At 37.3% G+C, this 15,537-nt stretch overlaps 1 protein-coding gene across 1 annotated transcript; it reads right to left on the bottom strand.

Annotated features, from left to right (window-relative positions):
• Positions 1–3,326: 3,326 nt before the first annotated feature.
• LOC140171545 (cytochrome P450 2J4-like) lies at positions 3,327–14,653 on the bottom strand. The gene is made up of 4 exons (XM_072194816.1): positions 14,205–14,653; positions 8,801–9,479; positions 7,768–8,045; positions 3,327–5,773 (listed from the first exon to the last, which is right to left on the bottom strand). Exons 1-4 carry the CDS (start codon positions 14,572–14,574, stop codon positions 5,589–5,591), a joined length of 1,512 nt encoding a protein of 503 aa, XP_072050917.1. The 5' UTR covers positions 14,575–14,653; the 3' UTR covers positions 3,327–5,588.
• Between the last annotated feature and the right edge of the window lie 884 nt (positions 14,654–15,537).

Consider the following 15,537-nt stretch of genomic DNA (forward strand, 5'->3'; position numbering starts at 1 on the left):
CAAACAAAATACATCAAAATACAAATTAAATACATACAAAGAATAACATACCATGGATTTAACAAATAACATTAAATATGAACACACCAAGGAAGCACACCTGTGCTGGTCGGCCGCAGTGCGGCCATGTCAGCAGGCTTCTTAAGACAGCCCGCTGACAAAGTCCGCACTGCAGCCGACCATCACTGATGCAACAACCTGAATATTTAAATAATTAAATTGCACATCGCTTTGAAATGGCCTGGTGTAGGAGGCAATGCCCCATTGTCAATTTAAATATGATAGTACAAAGCCAGGGATTCTATATATGGGATAAGCGACTGAAATCACGTGACGATTCGGGATGATTAATGACAATTAATGTAAAAATTACATTAGACTTTGACAAATATTACGATTTCGTTTTTATGGTAATCTAATGAAATGAAATATTGGGATCTAATGTGGACTTTTTATATATTGGTAAAACAACCCAACGTCTATTATACAAGAAGAATTGTAGGCTCCCTATGCATTGTACTGACCAATACCATGCACTTCAAGTTAAAATCGATATTTTACAGGGTGTCCCAAAAATGAGAGCCCTCGTTGCGTCCTCTTTTTCTCCTATTTTTCAACAGTTGATCAAATATACTTTGGTATGACAAGCATTCTTTAGTCATTAGCTTTATTAAGCCAAAACAATTATTTCAATCGGTTCACAACTTTTGAAGATATGCCCTTTTAAAGAAACCCCCGTTTTGCTGTGGAGTGACCTGCAAGATTACCAGACCTCGCGCCACTTGAATATTTTCTTTCGGGGCAAAAACCACGTATTACTGCTGCATTCACAAGTATCCGGCGCACAAGGATGGTACACAACGCAATTGATGCCATGAGGACCAGGGCTGGAACCTGTATTCACCAAGGAGGCAACCAAGTAGAGGGCAGAGCAGCACAGTAAACTCACTTCAGAAGAACCAAAGACAAACCAAACAGCCCTTTTCAGGGCTACCTTTTATCCTAACAAGATAAATGACTTATGTTGTAAATAAAAAGAAAGCAAGAAACAACAAGTAAGAAACATAATAAAACAAAAAGGTATAAATAACCATGAAAAAATAAGGAATTGCAAGTATAGCAAAAGAAGTCGCATCCCACAAATTAATGAAACTTAACAAAATCCATACCCCATAAACCCACCGGTAAAGTTCATTCCCTAAATAAAAATGTTTTATTAAATTATCATTGAGGAATGTTTGCTATTATTGCAAGGTACTTATACTCCATTTTAATCTTAGAGTAGCCAAAGTAGCCCAACCTCCTCCGTGGACAGAGTCTAAAACGAGTACATTTCTTTAAAAGAGCATTATATTCAAAAGTTATGAGCTGATTGAATTGTTCTGGTTTATTAAAGGTAACGATTAAAGGTTTCTTTACATACCAAAAACATTTGATCAACTTTTCATAAATATGAAAAAAGAGAGCGCGAGTGTTCTCTTTCTGGGGGACACCCTGTATATTGTAGTTTTCCTGTTTGTAGAAACAGCGCTATAATAGTGCACATTGATGTTTTTAAGGATACGATACATGATTTACCGACAAGTGACTCATTTCGGAATGCGATCATGAATTTTGAAGAAAAAAAGTTTCCACAGGCTTCGTTGGGACTCGAACCAGCGATTCTAAATTTCCTTCGATTACGCGTCTAGCGCTTTACCACTCAGCCACCGTGGCAGTTGAGCGGATGAGTGTAATGATAAAAGATAAATCTCATAGTGACATCTTTAGCCATTTGATTACAAAAAAAGACGCGTTTTGTAAAGATAGATTAGCCGTTTTGTGCATAAATAGCACGAACGTTTGGGAAAGGTTTCAAACAAATAATAAAGACACTGATGTGATGATGAAATTGCGTAAGTCGGGAATTATCTGCGTCGCAATGTTTTGTTTTGGTTTTAGGAATTTGACCTTAAAATTTACGACTTCATGACATTATCATTCGAAATCAACAAAAGATATTTCAACACTATATGTCCTCATTCTTTCTCTAGAATGTTTTGTACGTGTATGTGAAATAGCTTCAACAATGGTTCGCTGCATAATGGTAAAAATAGCCTTGACCTAAAAAGGGCGAGAGGTACCATATTTACGGATTCAGGCTAAATTTAAAATTGATATAAAACGTTTTGTTTTTTGATCGATTACCAAAATAAATTTTTGTTGTATAAAGAAATTGTATCTGGCGTGAATTGCACTACAGTTTTTATTCCTAGGGCTCTTTGACTTCTTCTAATAATTTTTTAATGATAGAGTGAATCCCCTGACCCTCTATAATTACGCACAAAAGATCGACCCCCCCTTAAGCAGGTAAATTTCCAAAATATGGTACGTTTTCTGTCTTTGCTTGTCATGATATTGTTAATCCTATGCCCGATATGTTGGGTTACCTATACATCATACGTCTTAGATTTGTCATACCAGTTCTTTCTGAATCGTTATAATCAGCCAATACGTTGGCGTGGTTTATAACAGATCTGAAAATTTTGACCTTGTGTGACCTTGTCTGAGCAAGGTACATTTTGCCAGCAAATATTTTCCTATTCTTTGAGGTCAGTTTATGATATAAAGCCGATTCTGGATTTTTGTGACTCGATTGTCAGAAAACATGCCGAAAATCCATGTTTTTGGCTCTTTTTTGAAGAAATGAGTAAAATAGTGAAATTTGTCTTTTATCTCCAGTTAGGACTAAATAAATAATTAGGATTGACCTATGTTTCATTTGGCAGAACTTGATAATAATATTTTAATCCCAAAAATTAAGTGCTGTATTTTTCTGGAATGGGGAGTAGTTACCTGTCCACCGGCAACTTGTCAAGCTACAGATTCATTGTGCTTCTCTGGCGTGTTCACCAGGCTTGCAAGTTAGTCCAGCAATAAAGAATTGGCACCATCTGGACCAGTGACGGCGCTACGGGGAACAAGGGACATTCCCCCCCACCACCACACACACACACACACACACACACACACCCCCACACACACATTTTTGAGGCAAACCCCCCAAAAGCACGTAAATGTCCACTTTTTGCGGCAATATTGCGCAAAATTTGCCAATTTTGCCCCACCCCTGAAATTTACTTTGCCTCCAATGCCCCCCGAAAAAAATTCCTTGGCGCCGCCACTGATCTGGACTAAAGTTTCATTGGTCGGGATGACCATTTTGGGATGTCAGAGTGCGTAATCTACGATAGTATTTTAACTTTACACCACCAGAATGATAACAAATTGATCTAAAAAAACCAAATGAAAACAAGAACTGTCTTTAAAAAAGACAACACCAAGAATGAAGATCACCGGGTGAGAAATACAGGTATTTATTGGAAAACGCCACCACGGACATACTGTGAAATGCTGTGAAATATCAATCATTTTCATTCTGAGAGCTGAAATTACTATAAAAGTGTATGCCTACACCGACCCCGGAGAAGGTAGGTTTATTAAAGCCTTAATGTACGATTTCCGTCAAAGTTTAATTTTGTTATTCTTTATTCAAAATGTTGAAATAGTATTAGTAATAACTGCCGGGAAGGTTTGCTGTCCATTTTAAGTTGAAATAACAAGGTAAGGTGAAAGAAACCCCACTGGTTATTTTGGCCATTCAACATGCAGTTATATGGGAGGACATATTATCATAACATGATAATATGTGATGCGATCAAGCAAAATCAGTCGGAACTCGGAAATATTGATTTTGAGATATAGCCAAATAAAGGAAATATTTCCTTTTGTTTCTTCTTGTTTTGGAAACACTTTAATTCGTCATATCTTTAGAACTGGTTGTTCAATTTCAATGGGGTTTTCTGCAAAATCCAGCTTTGTAAATGTTTTTTACTATCCTGTAAGAAACTGAAAATTTATTATTGCCGAGTTCCGACTGATTTTGCTTGATCGCATCACATATGTCGAACTTTGCTCTGTTGACCTACAAAGACAACAAATTTGGCCGATTACATTTATGTGCAAGTTGGGACATGTGTAAACATTAATACAAATATGCAAACAAATCAGATTTGAAAAAAATTAACCAGTTTCATATTATAAGATCGTACATTATGGCTTTAATTCAGAATTATAACAAAAAAAAAAGTATTATTTTTAAAAACAAAATATAACTACAATTATGCTGGTTGTATATATTATAGCAAACACCGTATTTCAAACCCAATTTCTGTCATTGAACAGACAAAAATAATGTTAAGAATATTGTTTAGTTTAATTTATTACTATTTCTACCCAGCCGAAAAACATGAATGTTCTATTATAGGATGTGCTGTGTTGTCTACATCTAGTTGGACAAAGATCGTGATATTAGGATTGTTTGATTGTATTGAGTAAAGCGATTAGAAAATAATAAAAACAACTATTGGCTTCTGGTTATTCATGGTGGAAGCTTGGCATATGAACTCTACTAGTACTCCAGCTTATTTCAATAGGGACAAAGGAGTGGACATTCGTTCTGAATGGAATAGGTTATTAACATCTGTACTGTTATAATAATTCAGAAACGAACTAGTTTGGACTACCTTCGATGTTTCGTTACCATGGCAACACAGCCAAAATTGATGTTGAAGTATTTTCCCGCGTTACCTAGGTAACGATAATGTCGCACATAGTAAATACTATTCTTTTTCTGAGTTATTATAACAAGACAAATATTTTGAGACCATTTTTTATCAAAATCGGATACATTTTGTGTGTTTGAGCCATGTTGCGCCCACATTTCATACTTTGACCTTCTTGCTAATAAAGCTATATATTTTCGTAATCCTTGTGACCTGGGGAAAAATTTTTTTAAATGCTTTTAACCATATTGGAGCAATTTTGGCCCCTGTATAACCTTTGACCTCTTTTATTGCTCAAGGGTGCGCACTTTTAACCTCTCAACATGTTAGGTATCAACTTTAAACAAGAAAATGTCAGTCATCATGATGGTCATACGGAACTTTACACTGAAGGAGAGAGAACAAAAGCATCTACTTGACTATAACACGCGATTGCGCATTCCCCTGGTTATTATATTACACATCGTTAACGTCCACATACACCAGTGTAAATACATTTTTATATATTTGTAAATACAAATATAATTAAAGACAGAGATAAAAAGAATTTATCGCGACTGACGTCATCTGTCAATCAAACTCGAGCACGGTTTGCTTACAAATGTCGTGATGATGAATTGCTGAACACGGCGGTATAACCGGTCGCCTTATTGTTAATTTTGCACTTTCAAACATGCAAACCATCTCAAAAGTTAGGTCTTTATAGTAGGAAACTTTCTTTGGCGAAGGCACCATGTCAGCAATACCTAGAAAAGCTGCTTTTTGCCTTGTAAAAATACGTAATTTTTCGCCATTTGCTGCTGTTCCTTTTCTCCGATCAGCACCAGTTAGATCGGTCTTCCTTTTACGCGCTATTAACCTGTGTTAACCAATCAAGGATCGTAATTGACAGTGACATCAGACGCGATAAAATCTTTTTATCTCTGTCTTTAATTATAGTGCCATCTTGGCTTGAGAACTTTCCCTGAAGATGGACCTATTGAGTTAGTCACGAATCTCCACTTGCGTCAGGAATGTCGTCGGTGCATGGACGAAGCTAACAACTCCTTCTAAGGAGATTGGCTGTGAATCACCATCTGGCTTCTTGAAGGTAAATCGATGAAACAGGTGAGTAAAGAAGATGTACAACTCCATCTTAGCAAGGTGCTCTCCAATACACATTCGACGACCTATGAAAAAAGAAACACACAAAGCCACGTTAATAAATTGTGATCGACTTGAAGACCCTGGTGGAAAAATCTACAAATTAAACCTCAATAATCTATAGAGGTTATCCGTGTTCTATAAGTTGCATATCCTATCAGCGACTGCTATACCTTGTTTATAGACTTTCAAAAGAAGTACCTGCATGTGCAACCATAACTGCATCAAAATAGCCCGCCAAAGTCTGAAAGTCATGCAGGTAACTCCGAGGTCGTGCATTGAATTGGTTTGAATGAGGAATACTACGAGAATCAGCGCCTTTTGTTAGAAGTCACGCATGAGTAAAGTGGATACCCTCTATTCAGGACTCACGTTTAGCTTTCATATCAACTCGTCTGCTAGCACAGATTACTAGGGCTCACAACTTGCTAAAAGTAGTGACAGTATAATGACAATTTGTTTCAACATTACTGGTGGACACACTTCGTCACCGGCCAGTTGAGATCAAAAACTGCTTAAGTACAGGCCCTATATGATATGGAGAAACCAATTCTTTTGTTGTGCATTCACCCATATAGGCTAATAATAGCAATCAGATTTTGGGATGGATGTATACATTGTGATTTTATTATAACAGAAACACATAATCATTATTTGCCTTTATTATGGATGAGTAACCAAATGTTGACACAGCTGTAAGTTGGATATCCACCACAATAGAATAGCTTCTGACATTTATTTATCTTCTTAACTCCTCGACAATGGTCACTGACCTTAGTCAATGGACTAAATCTACAGAAATTATCTATGGCAAATCTTTGAGCTGTGTGAAGGATCAAGGTTATTTTCTAAGTTATTGTTGGGCCAACTATCGAATGACCACCGAGTAATGAATATGAATATTCATTGAGTGAGATTTTACTACGACGCTCAAATTGAAAACTGAACCAAGAAAGTAACAGTAAGGTTGAAATCTTGCCGCGTTAAGGGATCTGGAATGAGCGTTTTAGCGTTGCGACAGTATTTTTGTGGGACATGAGAGCACATCAGACATATCGAATTGCATTCTGAATACGAAGAATGTATTTTTGATATCAAATCATTTTCATTTTTGAAATTTACGATATAATACAAATTTTATGACAAATTATTAAAATTTGATATTTTTCACATTTTTGATATATAACAGTCCTCGACGTAAATTTTAAAAATTTTATGATATTTTCTTAACGTGTATGCAGCTGGGAGGAAAAGCTGACGATCAAATTATCAGATTTATAAAGTTTTCTTCGAGTACTGTTAAATATCAAAAATATCCATTTTTAATCATTTGCCATAAAATGTGTATTACATTGCGAATTTCAAAAAATCAAAATTATTTGATATCGGAAGGACATTCCTCGTATTCAGAATGCAATTCGATATGTCTGATGTACTCTAATGTCCCACAATAAATACTGTCCAAAGGTTCATACCCCACCCCTTAACATATCAACTTTTGTTCACTATTATCTGTATAACAATAACAACAATTTCTTCACTATTATTCGTATACACGGTGTCTCAATAAAAACAAAAATTGGCTCTGTGAATTGTGGGACTTAAAATATCGGTAGTAAAATAAAAAAAATTCTTAAAGACTAAAAATTCATGAAGTGCCTTCTTTTAAATGGTGTACAAATCATCAAAATCCGTTCACGTGTCACTGAGATAATTGGGATTGGACAAAAACACATAATTTTTAGAAAGATAAAGACACAATTACAAACGAACACTATTGTTTTTAAACAAGTTCGATTTCCTGATGTTTTTCTTGCTTGAATGACCTTGACCCCACGTTGAACCTATTTTGGTTTACAAAAACCGAACGAAACGTGTTGCAGCCCTATTAACGTGCCTACGATTTTACAGGCTCGGTGAGAGACACATGGCTTCCACTTATACTAAATTTCTGATTTGTAAACACCAGCCCCCCCCCCACACACACACACACAACAAAAAAACGTATCTGTGTTCTTACCTGTAGAGAACGGTATAAATTCCTCCCTTTCTCGCAAACATCCATCTTTATCCAGAAATCGTTCTGGGTTGAATTCCTCCGGATACTTCCATGTATCCGGATTATGGAGGACTGAACCGAGATTCGCCAAAACCAGACTTTCCTTAGGGATATTGTAGCCATCAACAGTGGTGTCTTCTACACATTTGTGGGGAAGTACAATAGGTGAGACAGAGCTGATTCGCTGGACTTCTAGAATAGTTGCCGCAACGAAGGGTAAGTCGTCCTTGTCAGAGATCCTTATTTTTCATCGAGTCAGAAGAGGAAATAAAAATAATAGCTCATTATAATATCCATTACCAAAACAAATGAAATGCAGTTTAGAGGATCTTGTACATAAAATTGTTAGATCTTTTGGGGGAAAAGGTATATCTTCTATACGAAAGGTCAAAATTTTAAATAATGGACGGCTTTTCCTCACATACACTACCTAAGTACATATCATTAGATGTATAAAGTTTACATCGAGGACTGTTAAATATAAAAAATATCAATTTTCAATAATTTACCATAAAATTTGCATATCATCGCGAATTTCAAATTTCTAAATTATGTGAATATAATCAGAAGGACGTTCCTTGTATTCAGAATACAGCTCGATATGTCTGATATGCTCTCATATCCCACAATAAAATACTATGCAAACGTTGCTATCCGATCCCTTAAATAAAATGCTTTAATAAGTCCTCTGTATGGTACAGTTTTAAAATACCATATGGGTCTTTACATCTTTACTGATTTGATCCATGTTAAACACAACGGGAAAAATTATGCAGAACCAAATATTATTCGGAAACATTGGTGAAAATACAGTCGAACATCATAAGGTATCTGGCGGCATATATCGTAAAACCGCGTCTACACGCATATAGGGTGTTTTTTTTTATCAAAAACACTCTATATGCTTGTAGACGAGGTTTTACGGTACCCTGTTAACAAGCATATGACTAACGGAAGTAAATCAATTCCACGCGGACAACATTTTTGTTCTCACCTTGGAAGTCGATTGCGGCCCACAACAGAGTCTATCTCCTGCTGGATACGCTTCTGGATCTCCGGATATTTCATCAGATATAATACTGCCCAACGTAACGTTGTGGAAGTTGACTCTGTACCGGCTCCAAAGAGACCCATTATTGTCAATGGCATGGTTTTGGTCTTCATCACATGTGTATCTTGTCCATGTTTTTGATTAGATTCGATTTCGTTTAAATAAACATCGATGTAATCGTTGGGATTGTCGGGATCGCGATCTGATTCATGCTGCTTCACCACATCATTGATGAACTTAATAATTTTGAGAATGTTGGTCTTTAGTAGCTCTTGGTTGTTGCGTTGGAAATACTTAGCGATTGGGAAAAAGATCTGCATAGCACCGGCGCCGGCTAACATCACATTTTCGTTTAAAATGCTGAGCAGATATTTGAAGTTAGAATCGGAGTATCCATACCGCTTGCCAAAGACAACTGAGCAGATGATGTTGGATGTTGCATTGGTAAAAATAGGCTGTGGGTCAAATGGCGTTCCGTTGAAATTTGTTATCACTTCTAATAAATACCCAGCCTCTTCTACTACGCGTTCTTCGAAGCTTCTTTTACCCACACCAAAACTTCGCAATGTCGTCAGGGTGAAACGTCTTTCCTGTTTCCATCCATCTCCGTGTGCAAGAAGCCCTATAAATAAAAACAAGCAAGTAAATATGGTATGTTGTGTAATTCTTTCATAGTCAGCATGTTCAGTGCCCTCTCCCCGGACGCCGCCACAGTCAATAAAAGAGGTCGGTGGCTTCTTCGTGAAAAGCTGGCCGGTGTAAAGGTATTAAGGATTTACCAGGCGGTATAAGACATGCGAAACGTAACGAAACTACAAGGCTGATAGCCCTGAAAATGAACGGTTAGCAGTTACCCTTTGTCAGTTTGTCATACCCCCAGCGGTTTTAGAATAACATATTTTTTGCTTTGACACCACGTAACACAATTAGAATTGTTTGTGAAGATTTCATGATTACGTGTTAATCAAATGGTGACGTCCAAAATTGTGATATCGCATCCGACCCTGTATAAGGCAGATTTATAGTGCATTATCGGGCTATTCTGCTATTTACTACAACTTTGGGTCGTATTTGTCAGAAAAATGGTTTAGATATGGAGTGATTTTCCCCCAATATTTTCTCAAAAGATCTAGAAAAGGTAGAGAGAATTTGCGACGGTTTCCAAAAAAGGAAAAATTTAATTTTATAATATTTGAACATATAGTATATGTTTGTGTTTGTCAAATTTGGTATACTTTTCTGAAACTTAGGCCAACCAAATCAAAAGGGCAGGTTTCATGAATTAGGAACTGATGGGGCAATATGCGTATCCCGGGTGGTTTGAGAGCAATATTTTATACAAGCCCGTTCATACTACCACCCCATTTGCGATGCGTTGCTTTGCGATGCCGATATATCGATTAACTTTTCGCCGCAACTCAACGCAACTCGTCGCATTTCAAAGTTAAAATGTATTTAACTTTATTGCGATATCGCAATGCAGTAGTTTGCAGTACGATGCAGTGTGGCAACGCACCGCACCGCAAAGCAACGCATCGCAAATGCAGTGGTAGTATGAACGGACCTTAAGGTGAAGATTGCAAAATTCTTAATCGCCAGAGAAAGTCTTCATTTATGCAAATTAGCTCATTAATTGGGCAATTATGTAAATTAGATGGCGGCCAGACAATATTATACATTAGCACATACCGTAAAACCCTGTCTACAAGCATATATAGCGTTAATATACCAATACAATTGATCGGTCTTAAAATAATACTTGTTTGTATATGCTTGGATCCGTAATTTATTTGCTCAAACTCCATAATGGCGACTGGATTAATGTAGCTTTCATCAGAAGCTTGTAGACGGGGTTTTATGATGGTGATGATGTTTGCAAATCTGTTGATTACTCCACCGTTCCACTCCACTGTTGAAAATTGTAGGACTTTACGATTGCAAAAAAAAAAATTGCCTCTCCGAGGTGTTGAAAAAAAAAAAAAAAAAAAAAAATTTGCTTCATCCAGGGGTTAAAAAGAAAAAAAATTGGCTTCACCGAGGTGCTAAAAATTTTTTTTTTGTCACGACCCCAACTACCCAGCCCCCCCCCCTTGATATCAAATGGTGCATCCCTTACGATGGAGTTTCAATGGTGTTTCTCTCTCCATACACAGATGAACAAATACAATAGAACAAGGTCAACACATGTGACCTGCTTTAGTGACATGTTTATATGAGTTGTACAAAAAGCTCAATATCAAAAAGACTAGTATTCGTTTGTGCATATGGACTGCACATTGAAGATACAAAATAAAAATCATTATAATTTAAACAAGAAATGGGATTTTGATATGCGGTAAAAACATGAAATAAAACGACTAATAAATTCTGCCATCATGGCGTCAGGTCAATGGTTCATTATATCCCGTATGTTTCTTTTAATTCATTAATATTCGAGACCAATTTTGCAACCCATTTATATGTACACAGGCAGATCTGGATTTTTTTTGTATTTTGGTTTCTTTTTAAACAACAAATTCTGGTTTTCCAGTGCATGGGGCCGCCAGGGTGATACTAATTAAATGATTTAAAAGGTATTTCTAGTATAATGGCTCTCCATACACAAATGAACAAACACAACGGAGGTGTCATTTTGTCATGCTTCGAGAGAAGTGTCACCCCGTTGGCCATACCAGAGAGTAGTTATTCTTGAGAGGGCACTCACCTCATTTGCATGGCAAAATTACCCGTCTCCTCTGCAGCCAATTTGGTTTCGCTCCATCGAAATCAAGCTGGTCACGGAGGAGACTACTTTCCTTTGTGTTTGTTCATTTGTGTATGGAGAGCCCTTCTTGGAGTCCGTTTGGACTCAGGCTACGCTCTCAGCTAGAGTCCGACGCTGCATTGTACTAGAAACACCTTCCCTGTGAACTCGCTAGAGCAAGGAAAATAAAAACTGGTTTCATTACTATCTGTTTTTGAGCTTTTTTGCAGGTCTGCGACCATGGTGTTACCACAACTGTCTTTGCGCCATTAACATGTGCTGGAGTCTATAGCACAGGTCAACCAAAGTCCCGGATTTTAATAAGACAATAATGATTGACACACACACCAGGAAGTTTCTCATCCAAAAGAATGAGAAAATTTAAATTCTCACCATTTTGGCCGTTTCTCATCAAAATGTCCGTTTTCTCATCCAAAACTTCCTTTAGTGTATTAAGTTAGCTTAGGCCTATTGATCCTAAATTTGCTGGTAGGGTAAAACTCGTTTAAGGGGGTGTTTAAAAAACACATGCGTATAGGCCTACATTATCATACTTGAGTGCCCCTCCCCCCTCCCCGGTGAAATTTGAGACTCATTTGGCCACCGTCCTAAGCGTCCTTGCCCACACGAGTCGCCCAGGAATAGACCCTACCCGGCATTATTAATTATTAGTGGTTATCCCCTAAATACAGTCGCGTATCGTGTTGTCAATTATCGTTACTTGTGTCCATGGATATGACCCCATGTAGGCCTATAATGCTGGTTTCATACTCCCTGCCGCTTGCCGCTGAGCGGCGTGGCGCACGCGCATTGCAGACAAACGGACACAATAAAGGCTTGTCATTGGTTGAAACGCCCTGCCGCTTGCCGCAGCGGCAAGCAGCAGGAAAGTATGCTGGAGGCTTTAGTAGTCTTCATAGAATTCACACAGTCTATGCCATGTCATTTACGGATACACAGAGGATAATGATGTTGAGGGCGCCCACAAAATCTTACACCGTCTTACACAATGTTCCAAGGCAAAGTTCAGTTTAATATTTACTCATCGTAAAAATACAGACGTTTTATTATGTGATGATGTTGCCTGGATGGGTGGACAGTTGTCACACTGTGGAAAAACAACAACCGGGAATCCGCATTCATTTACAAATAGCATTAAATTAGTATCACATAGTGGCCTCCGTGCAGTGGAAAACCTTAATTCTTTCATCAAAAAGAAATGAAAATGACAAAAAAAAACCGGATCCACCTGTACGCCTATAAAATGGGCACAGAAATTTGTCTCAAATATGAATGAATTTTAAGAAACATACGGGATATGATGTACCAATGACCTGACGCCATGATAGTAGGATCTATTAGTCGTTTTATATACAATGTATATACCGTGTTGTCATAATACCAATATTTGACATAATATATAACGAGTAATATTTAGTATTGTAAATATGCAGTTCATATGCACAAACGAACACTGATCTTTATGATATTCAGGTTGTTGTACATCTCATATAACATGTCATATAGGAGGTCATATGTGTTGACCTTCTCCTATTGTATTTGTTCATCTGTGTATGGAGAGGATTAGCGCCATTAAAACTCCATCAGTATTTGGGCGTAGTTCAGTGAACTCACCAGATTGCTATTCCAAGTACTTTGATAAATACAGATACTATGTATTAATGGGTCGAGGCGATTGCATTGAAAAACTAATAAATTATTCATAACAGTTACGTAATCAATCGATAGTGCGGACACTTTTCATTTACAAACCACCAAAATTCGTAATCTTTTAGCGTTGGAAAAGAAACCACGTGAATAGAGTGTCATGGCCCTGGCCATACGCTGGCGAAGTTAGGCAATAATCGGATTAACTACCATAGCAATAGGTCAAAACAATTTTTGAATATACCGCGCTGCACTGATACGTCCATGCGTTACCTCTGCATTGAACCATATAATGCTGATCACTTGCACCTGTAAGATTGGCATCTTTGAAAAGACCAGTATTGTATTCAATCTATGATTGCAGACATAAACAGGTGATTAGTTCAACCTGCTTGTAGTACAGCGCGATATGTTCAAAATAGTTTTGACCTAATGCTATGGTAGTTAATCCGACTAATTACGTAACTTCGGCAGCGTATATCAAAAAGAATTATATGCCACGTCAACGATGGGAGCCATGCATGGATGCGAGCATGGTGATGATGATGTTTATAGCATTACCACAGAGAATAGGCATTGCCCAAATTTATATATGTTTTGAAGATTAGAAAGTATATAAATCCTCAGACATGGATTTCCTTCTGCGCACGAAAAACTAACCATGTAGTGATCATATGTACGTAGTTTATATCCTATTATATGATTTTATCGCAGCACGCAAAGTTTAGGCAGACTTATAATACATTAAACAAACATTGTTTCCCAAACCCAAAACCAAACTGTTGAAAATAGAGAATTTTACAATTCAAAAAAAAAATGGGGAGTATCTCACCGAAGCTCACCGAGGATAGAAAAAAGTTGTCTCGCTTCACCAGAGACGGAGGCAACCCGCCCCAATAATATCTAATGGTGCACACAAAACAAACACGTACTTACCTCCGCCAAGTCCAAGCTCATCAAAGGTTTCGCTATTAGGTCTATTACTAATATGTGGATTATGAAACGCTTCTTTGATAATGCTGTGCTTATTGAGAACTACAACCAACTTCCCTCCAATTCTCATGCTTAAGACTGGTCCGTACTTCTTGGACATTTTGGCAAACAGTTGGTGAGGATATAGTCCTGTTCGGTAGAGTGCTACCACGAAGTTTGGTAGATATCCAACCAACGGCCATCCCCAAGGACCAGGAGGCAGATTCTTTGGCTTCTGTAACCACCATAATAAAATCGCGGCGAAAAAGGCAGCGAATAATAATAAATTCGTTTGGGTCCCGAAACCCAGCATATTTTCGGATAGACCTATCATTTTAACAGTTGTGTTAGACAGCTATATAGAATGAATGGAACCAGGTCGAACTCCCACAGCTTCCAGTATGCAGTATAATACATGTACATGTATGAGTATTGTACCAATACTAGTAGCATGTTGTGAAATAATACCAATGGTACACTGAAAGCAAAATAATAAGGTATTTGTCGGAAAGTACTTTTTTACATCATGCTATTTTCACATCATACGTTTCCCGGAGGCGACACTCACATAAATCGTATGTACGAATGCGTGACCAAAAAAAAAAAAAAAAAAGTAAAAAGGGATGTTATTTTTAGGCAAGGCAAGTTGCGCGAGTGACTCATTTAGGGCCTAAAAACAATGATTTTCAAGGAGATAAGGGTAGTTTTCTGAAACTGAACAGGGCTGACTGAACAACTTGTTTAGTGTACCTTTTCAAATATTTATTACAAGTCCATAAAGGGTATTTTTTTTATTTTGTACAAGCCAAAAAAACTAGGGGGTAAATTTTATATTAAATTACCTTATTAAGGGCCTAAATTTGCTGGTAGGGTAAAACTCGTTTAGGGGTGCTTGAGTGGCCCCCTGGGATACGTTTTAACGTTTATGCACAGAAATCCAATTTATCCCATTCTCAAATGAAATTAAAGCAAAAATACAAATTGTCGTTTGTTTGTTTATAACACCCAATTTATAACCCGACAAATGACTCATTATTGTTGGTGGGAATTATGTTTGTCAGTAAAAGTTCAACTAGTCTACTATATACTTACACTTGACCTTCGAATTATATTTAGTGCCACTTGTTTGCACACGTACATTGCGCCCGGACACTGCGTAGTCTCTGTTGCACAACACCACCAGCATTAAGGCGCAGGCAGACTGTAACAATAACAATAATTATACAATTGCAATTTCGCTTTTTATATTAAAGAAAAAAATGCAAGAGATCATGGCCAAAAAGGTCAACATTTTCAT

Source organism: Amphiura filiformis, chromosome 15 (assembly GCF_039555335.1).
Source record: "Amphiura filiformis chromosome 15, Afil_fr2py, whole genome shotgun sequence".
Taxonomy (NCBI): Eukaryota; Metazoa; Echinodermata; class Ophiuroidea; order Amphilepidida; family Amphiuridae; genus Amphiura; species Amphiura filiformis.

Coding starts and splice junctions, on each gene's coding strand:
- LOC140171545 (XM_072194816.1), bottom strand. CDS start 14,574: ATGATAGGTCTATCCGAAAATATGCTGGGTTTCGGGACCCAAACGAAT. Junction 9,480..14,204: donor TGAGCTTGGACTTGGCGGAG/GTAAGTACGTGT, acceptor TTTTATTTATAG/GGCTTCTTGCACACGGAGAT. Junction 8,046..8,800: donor GGCCGCAATCGACTTCCAAG/GTGAGAACAAAA, acceptor ATGAAAAATAAG/GATCTCTGACAAGGACGACT.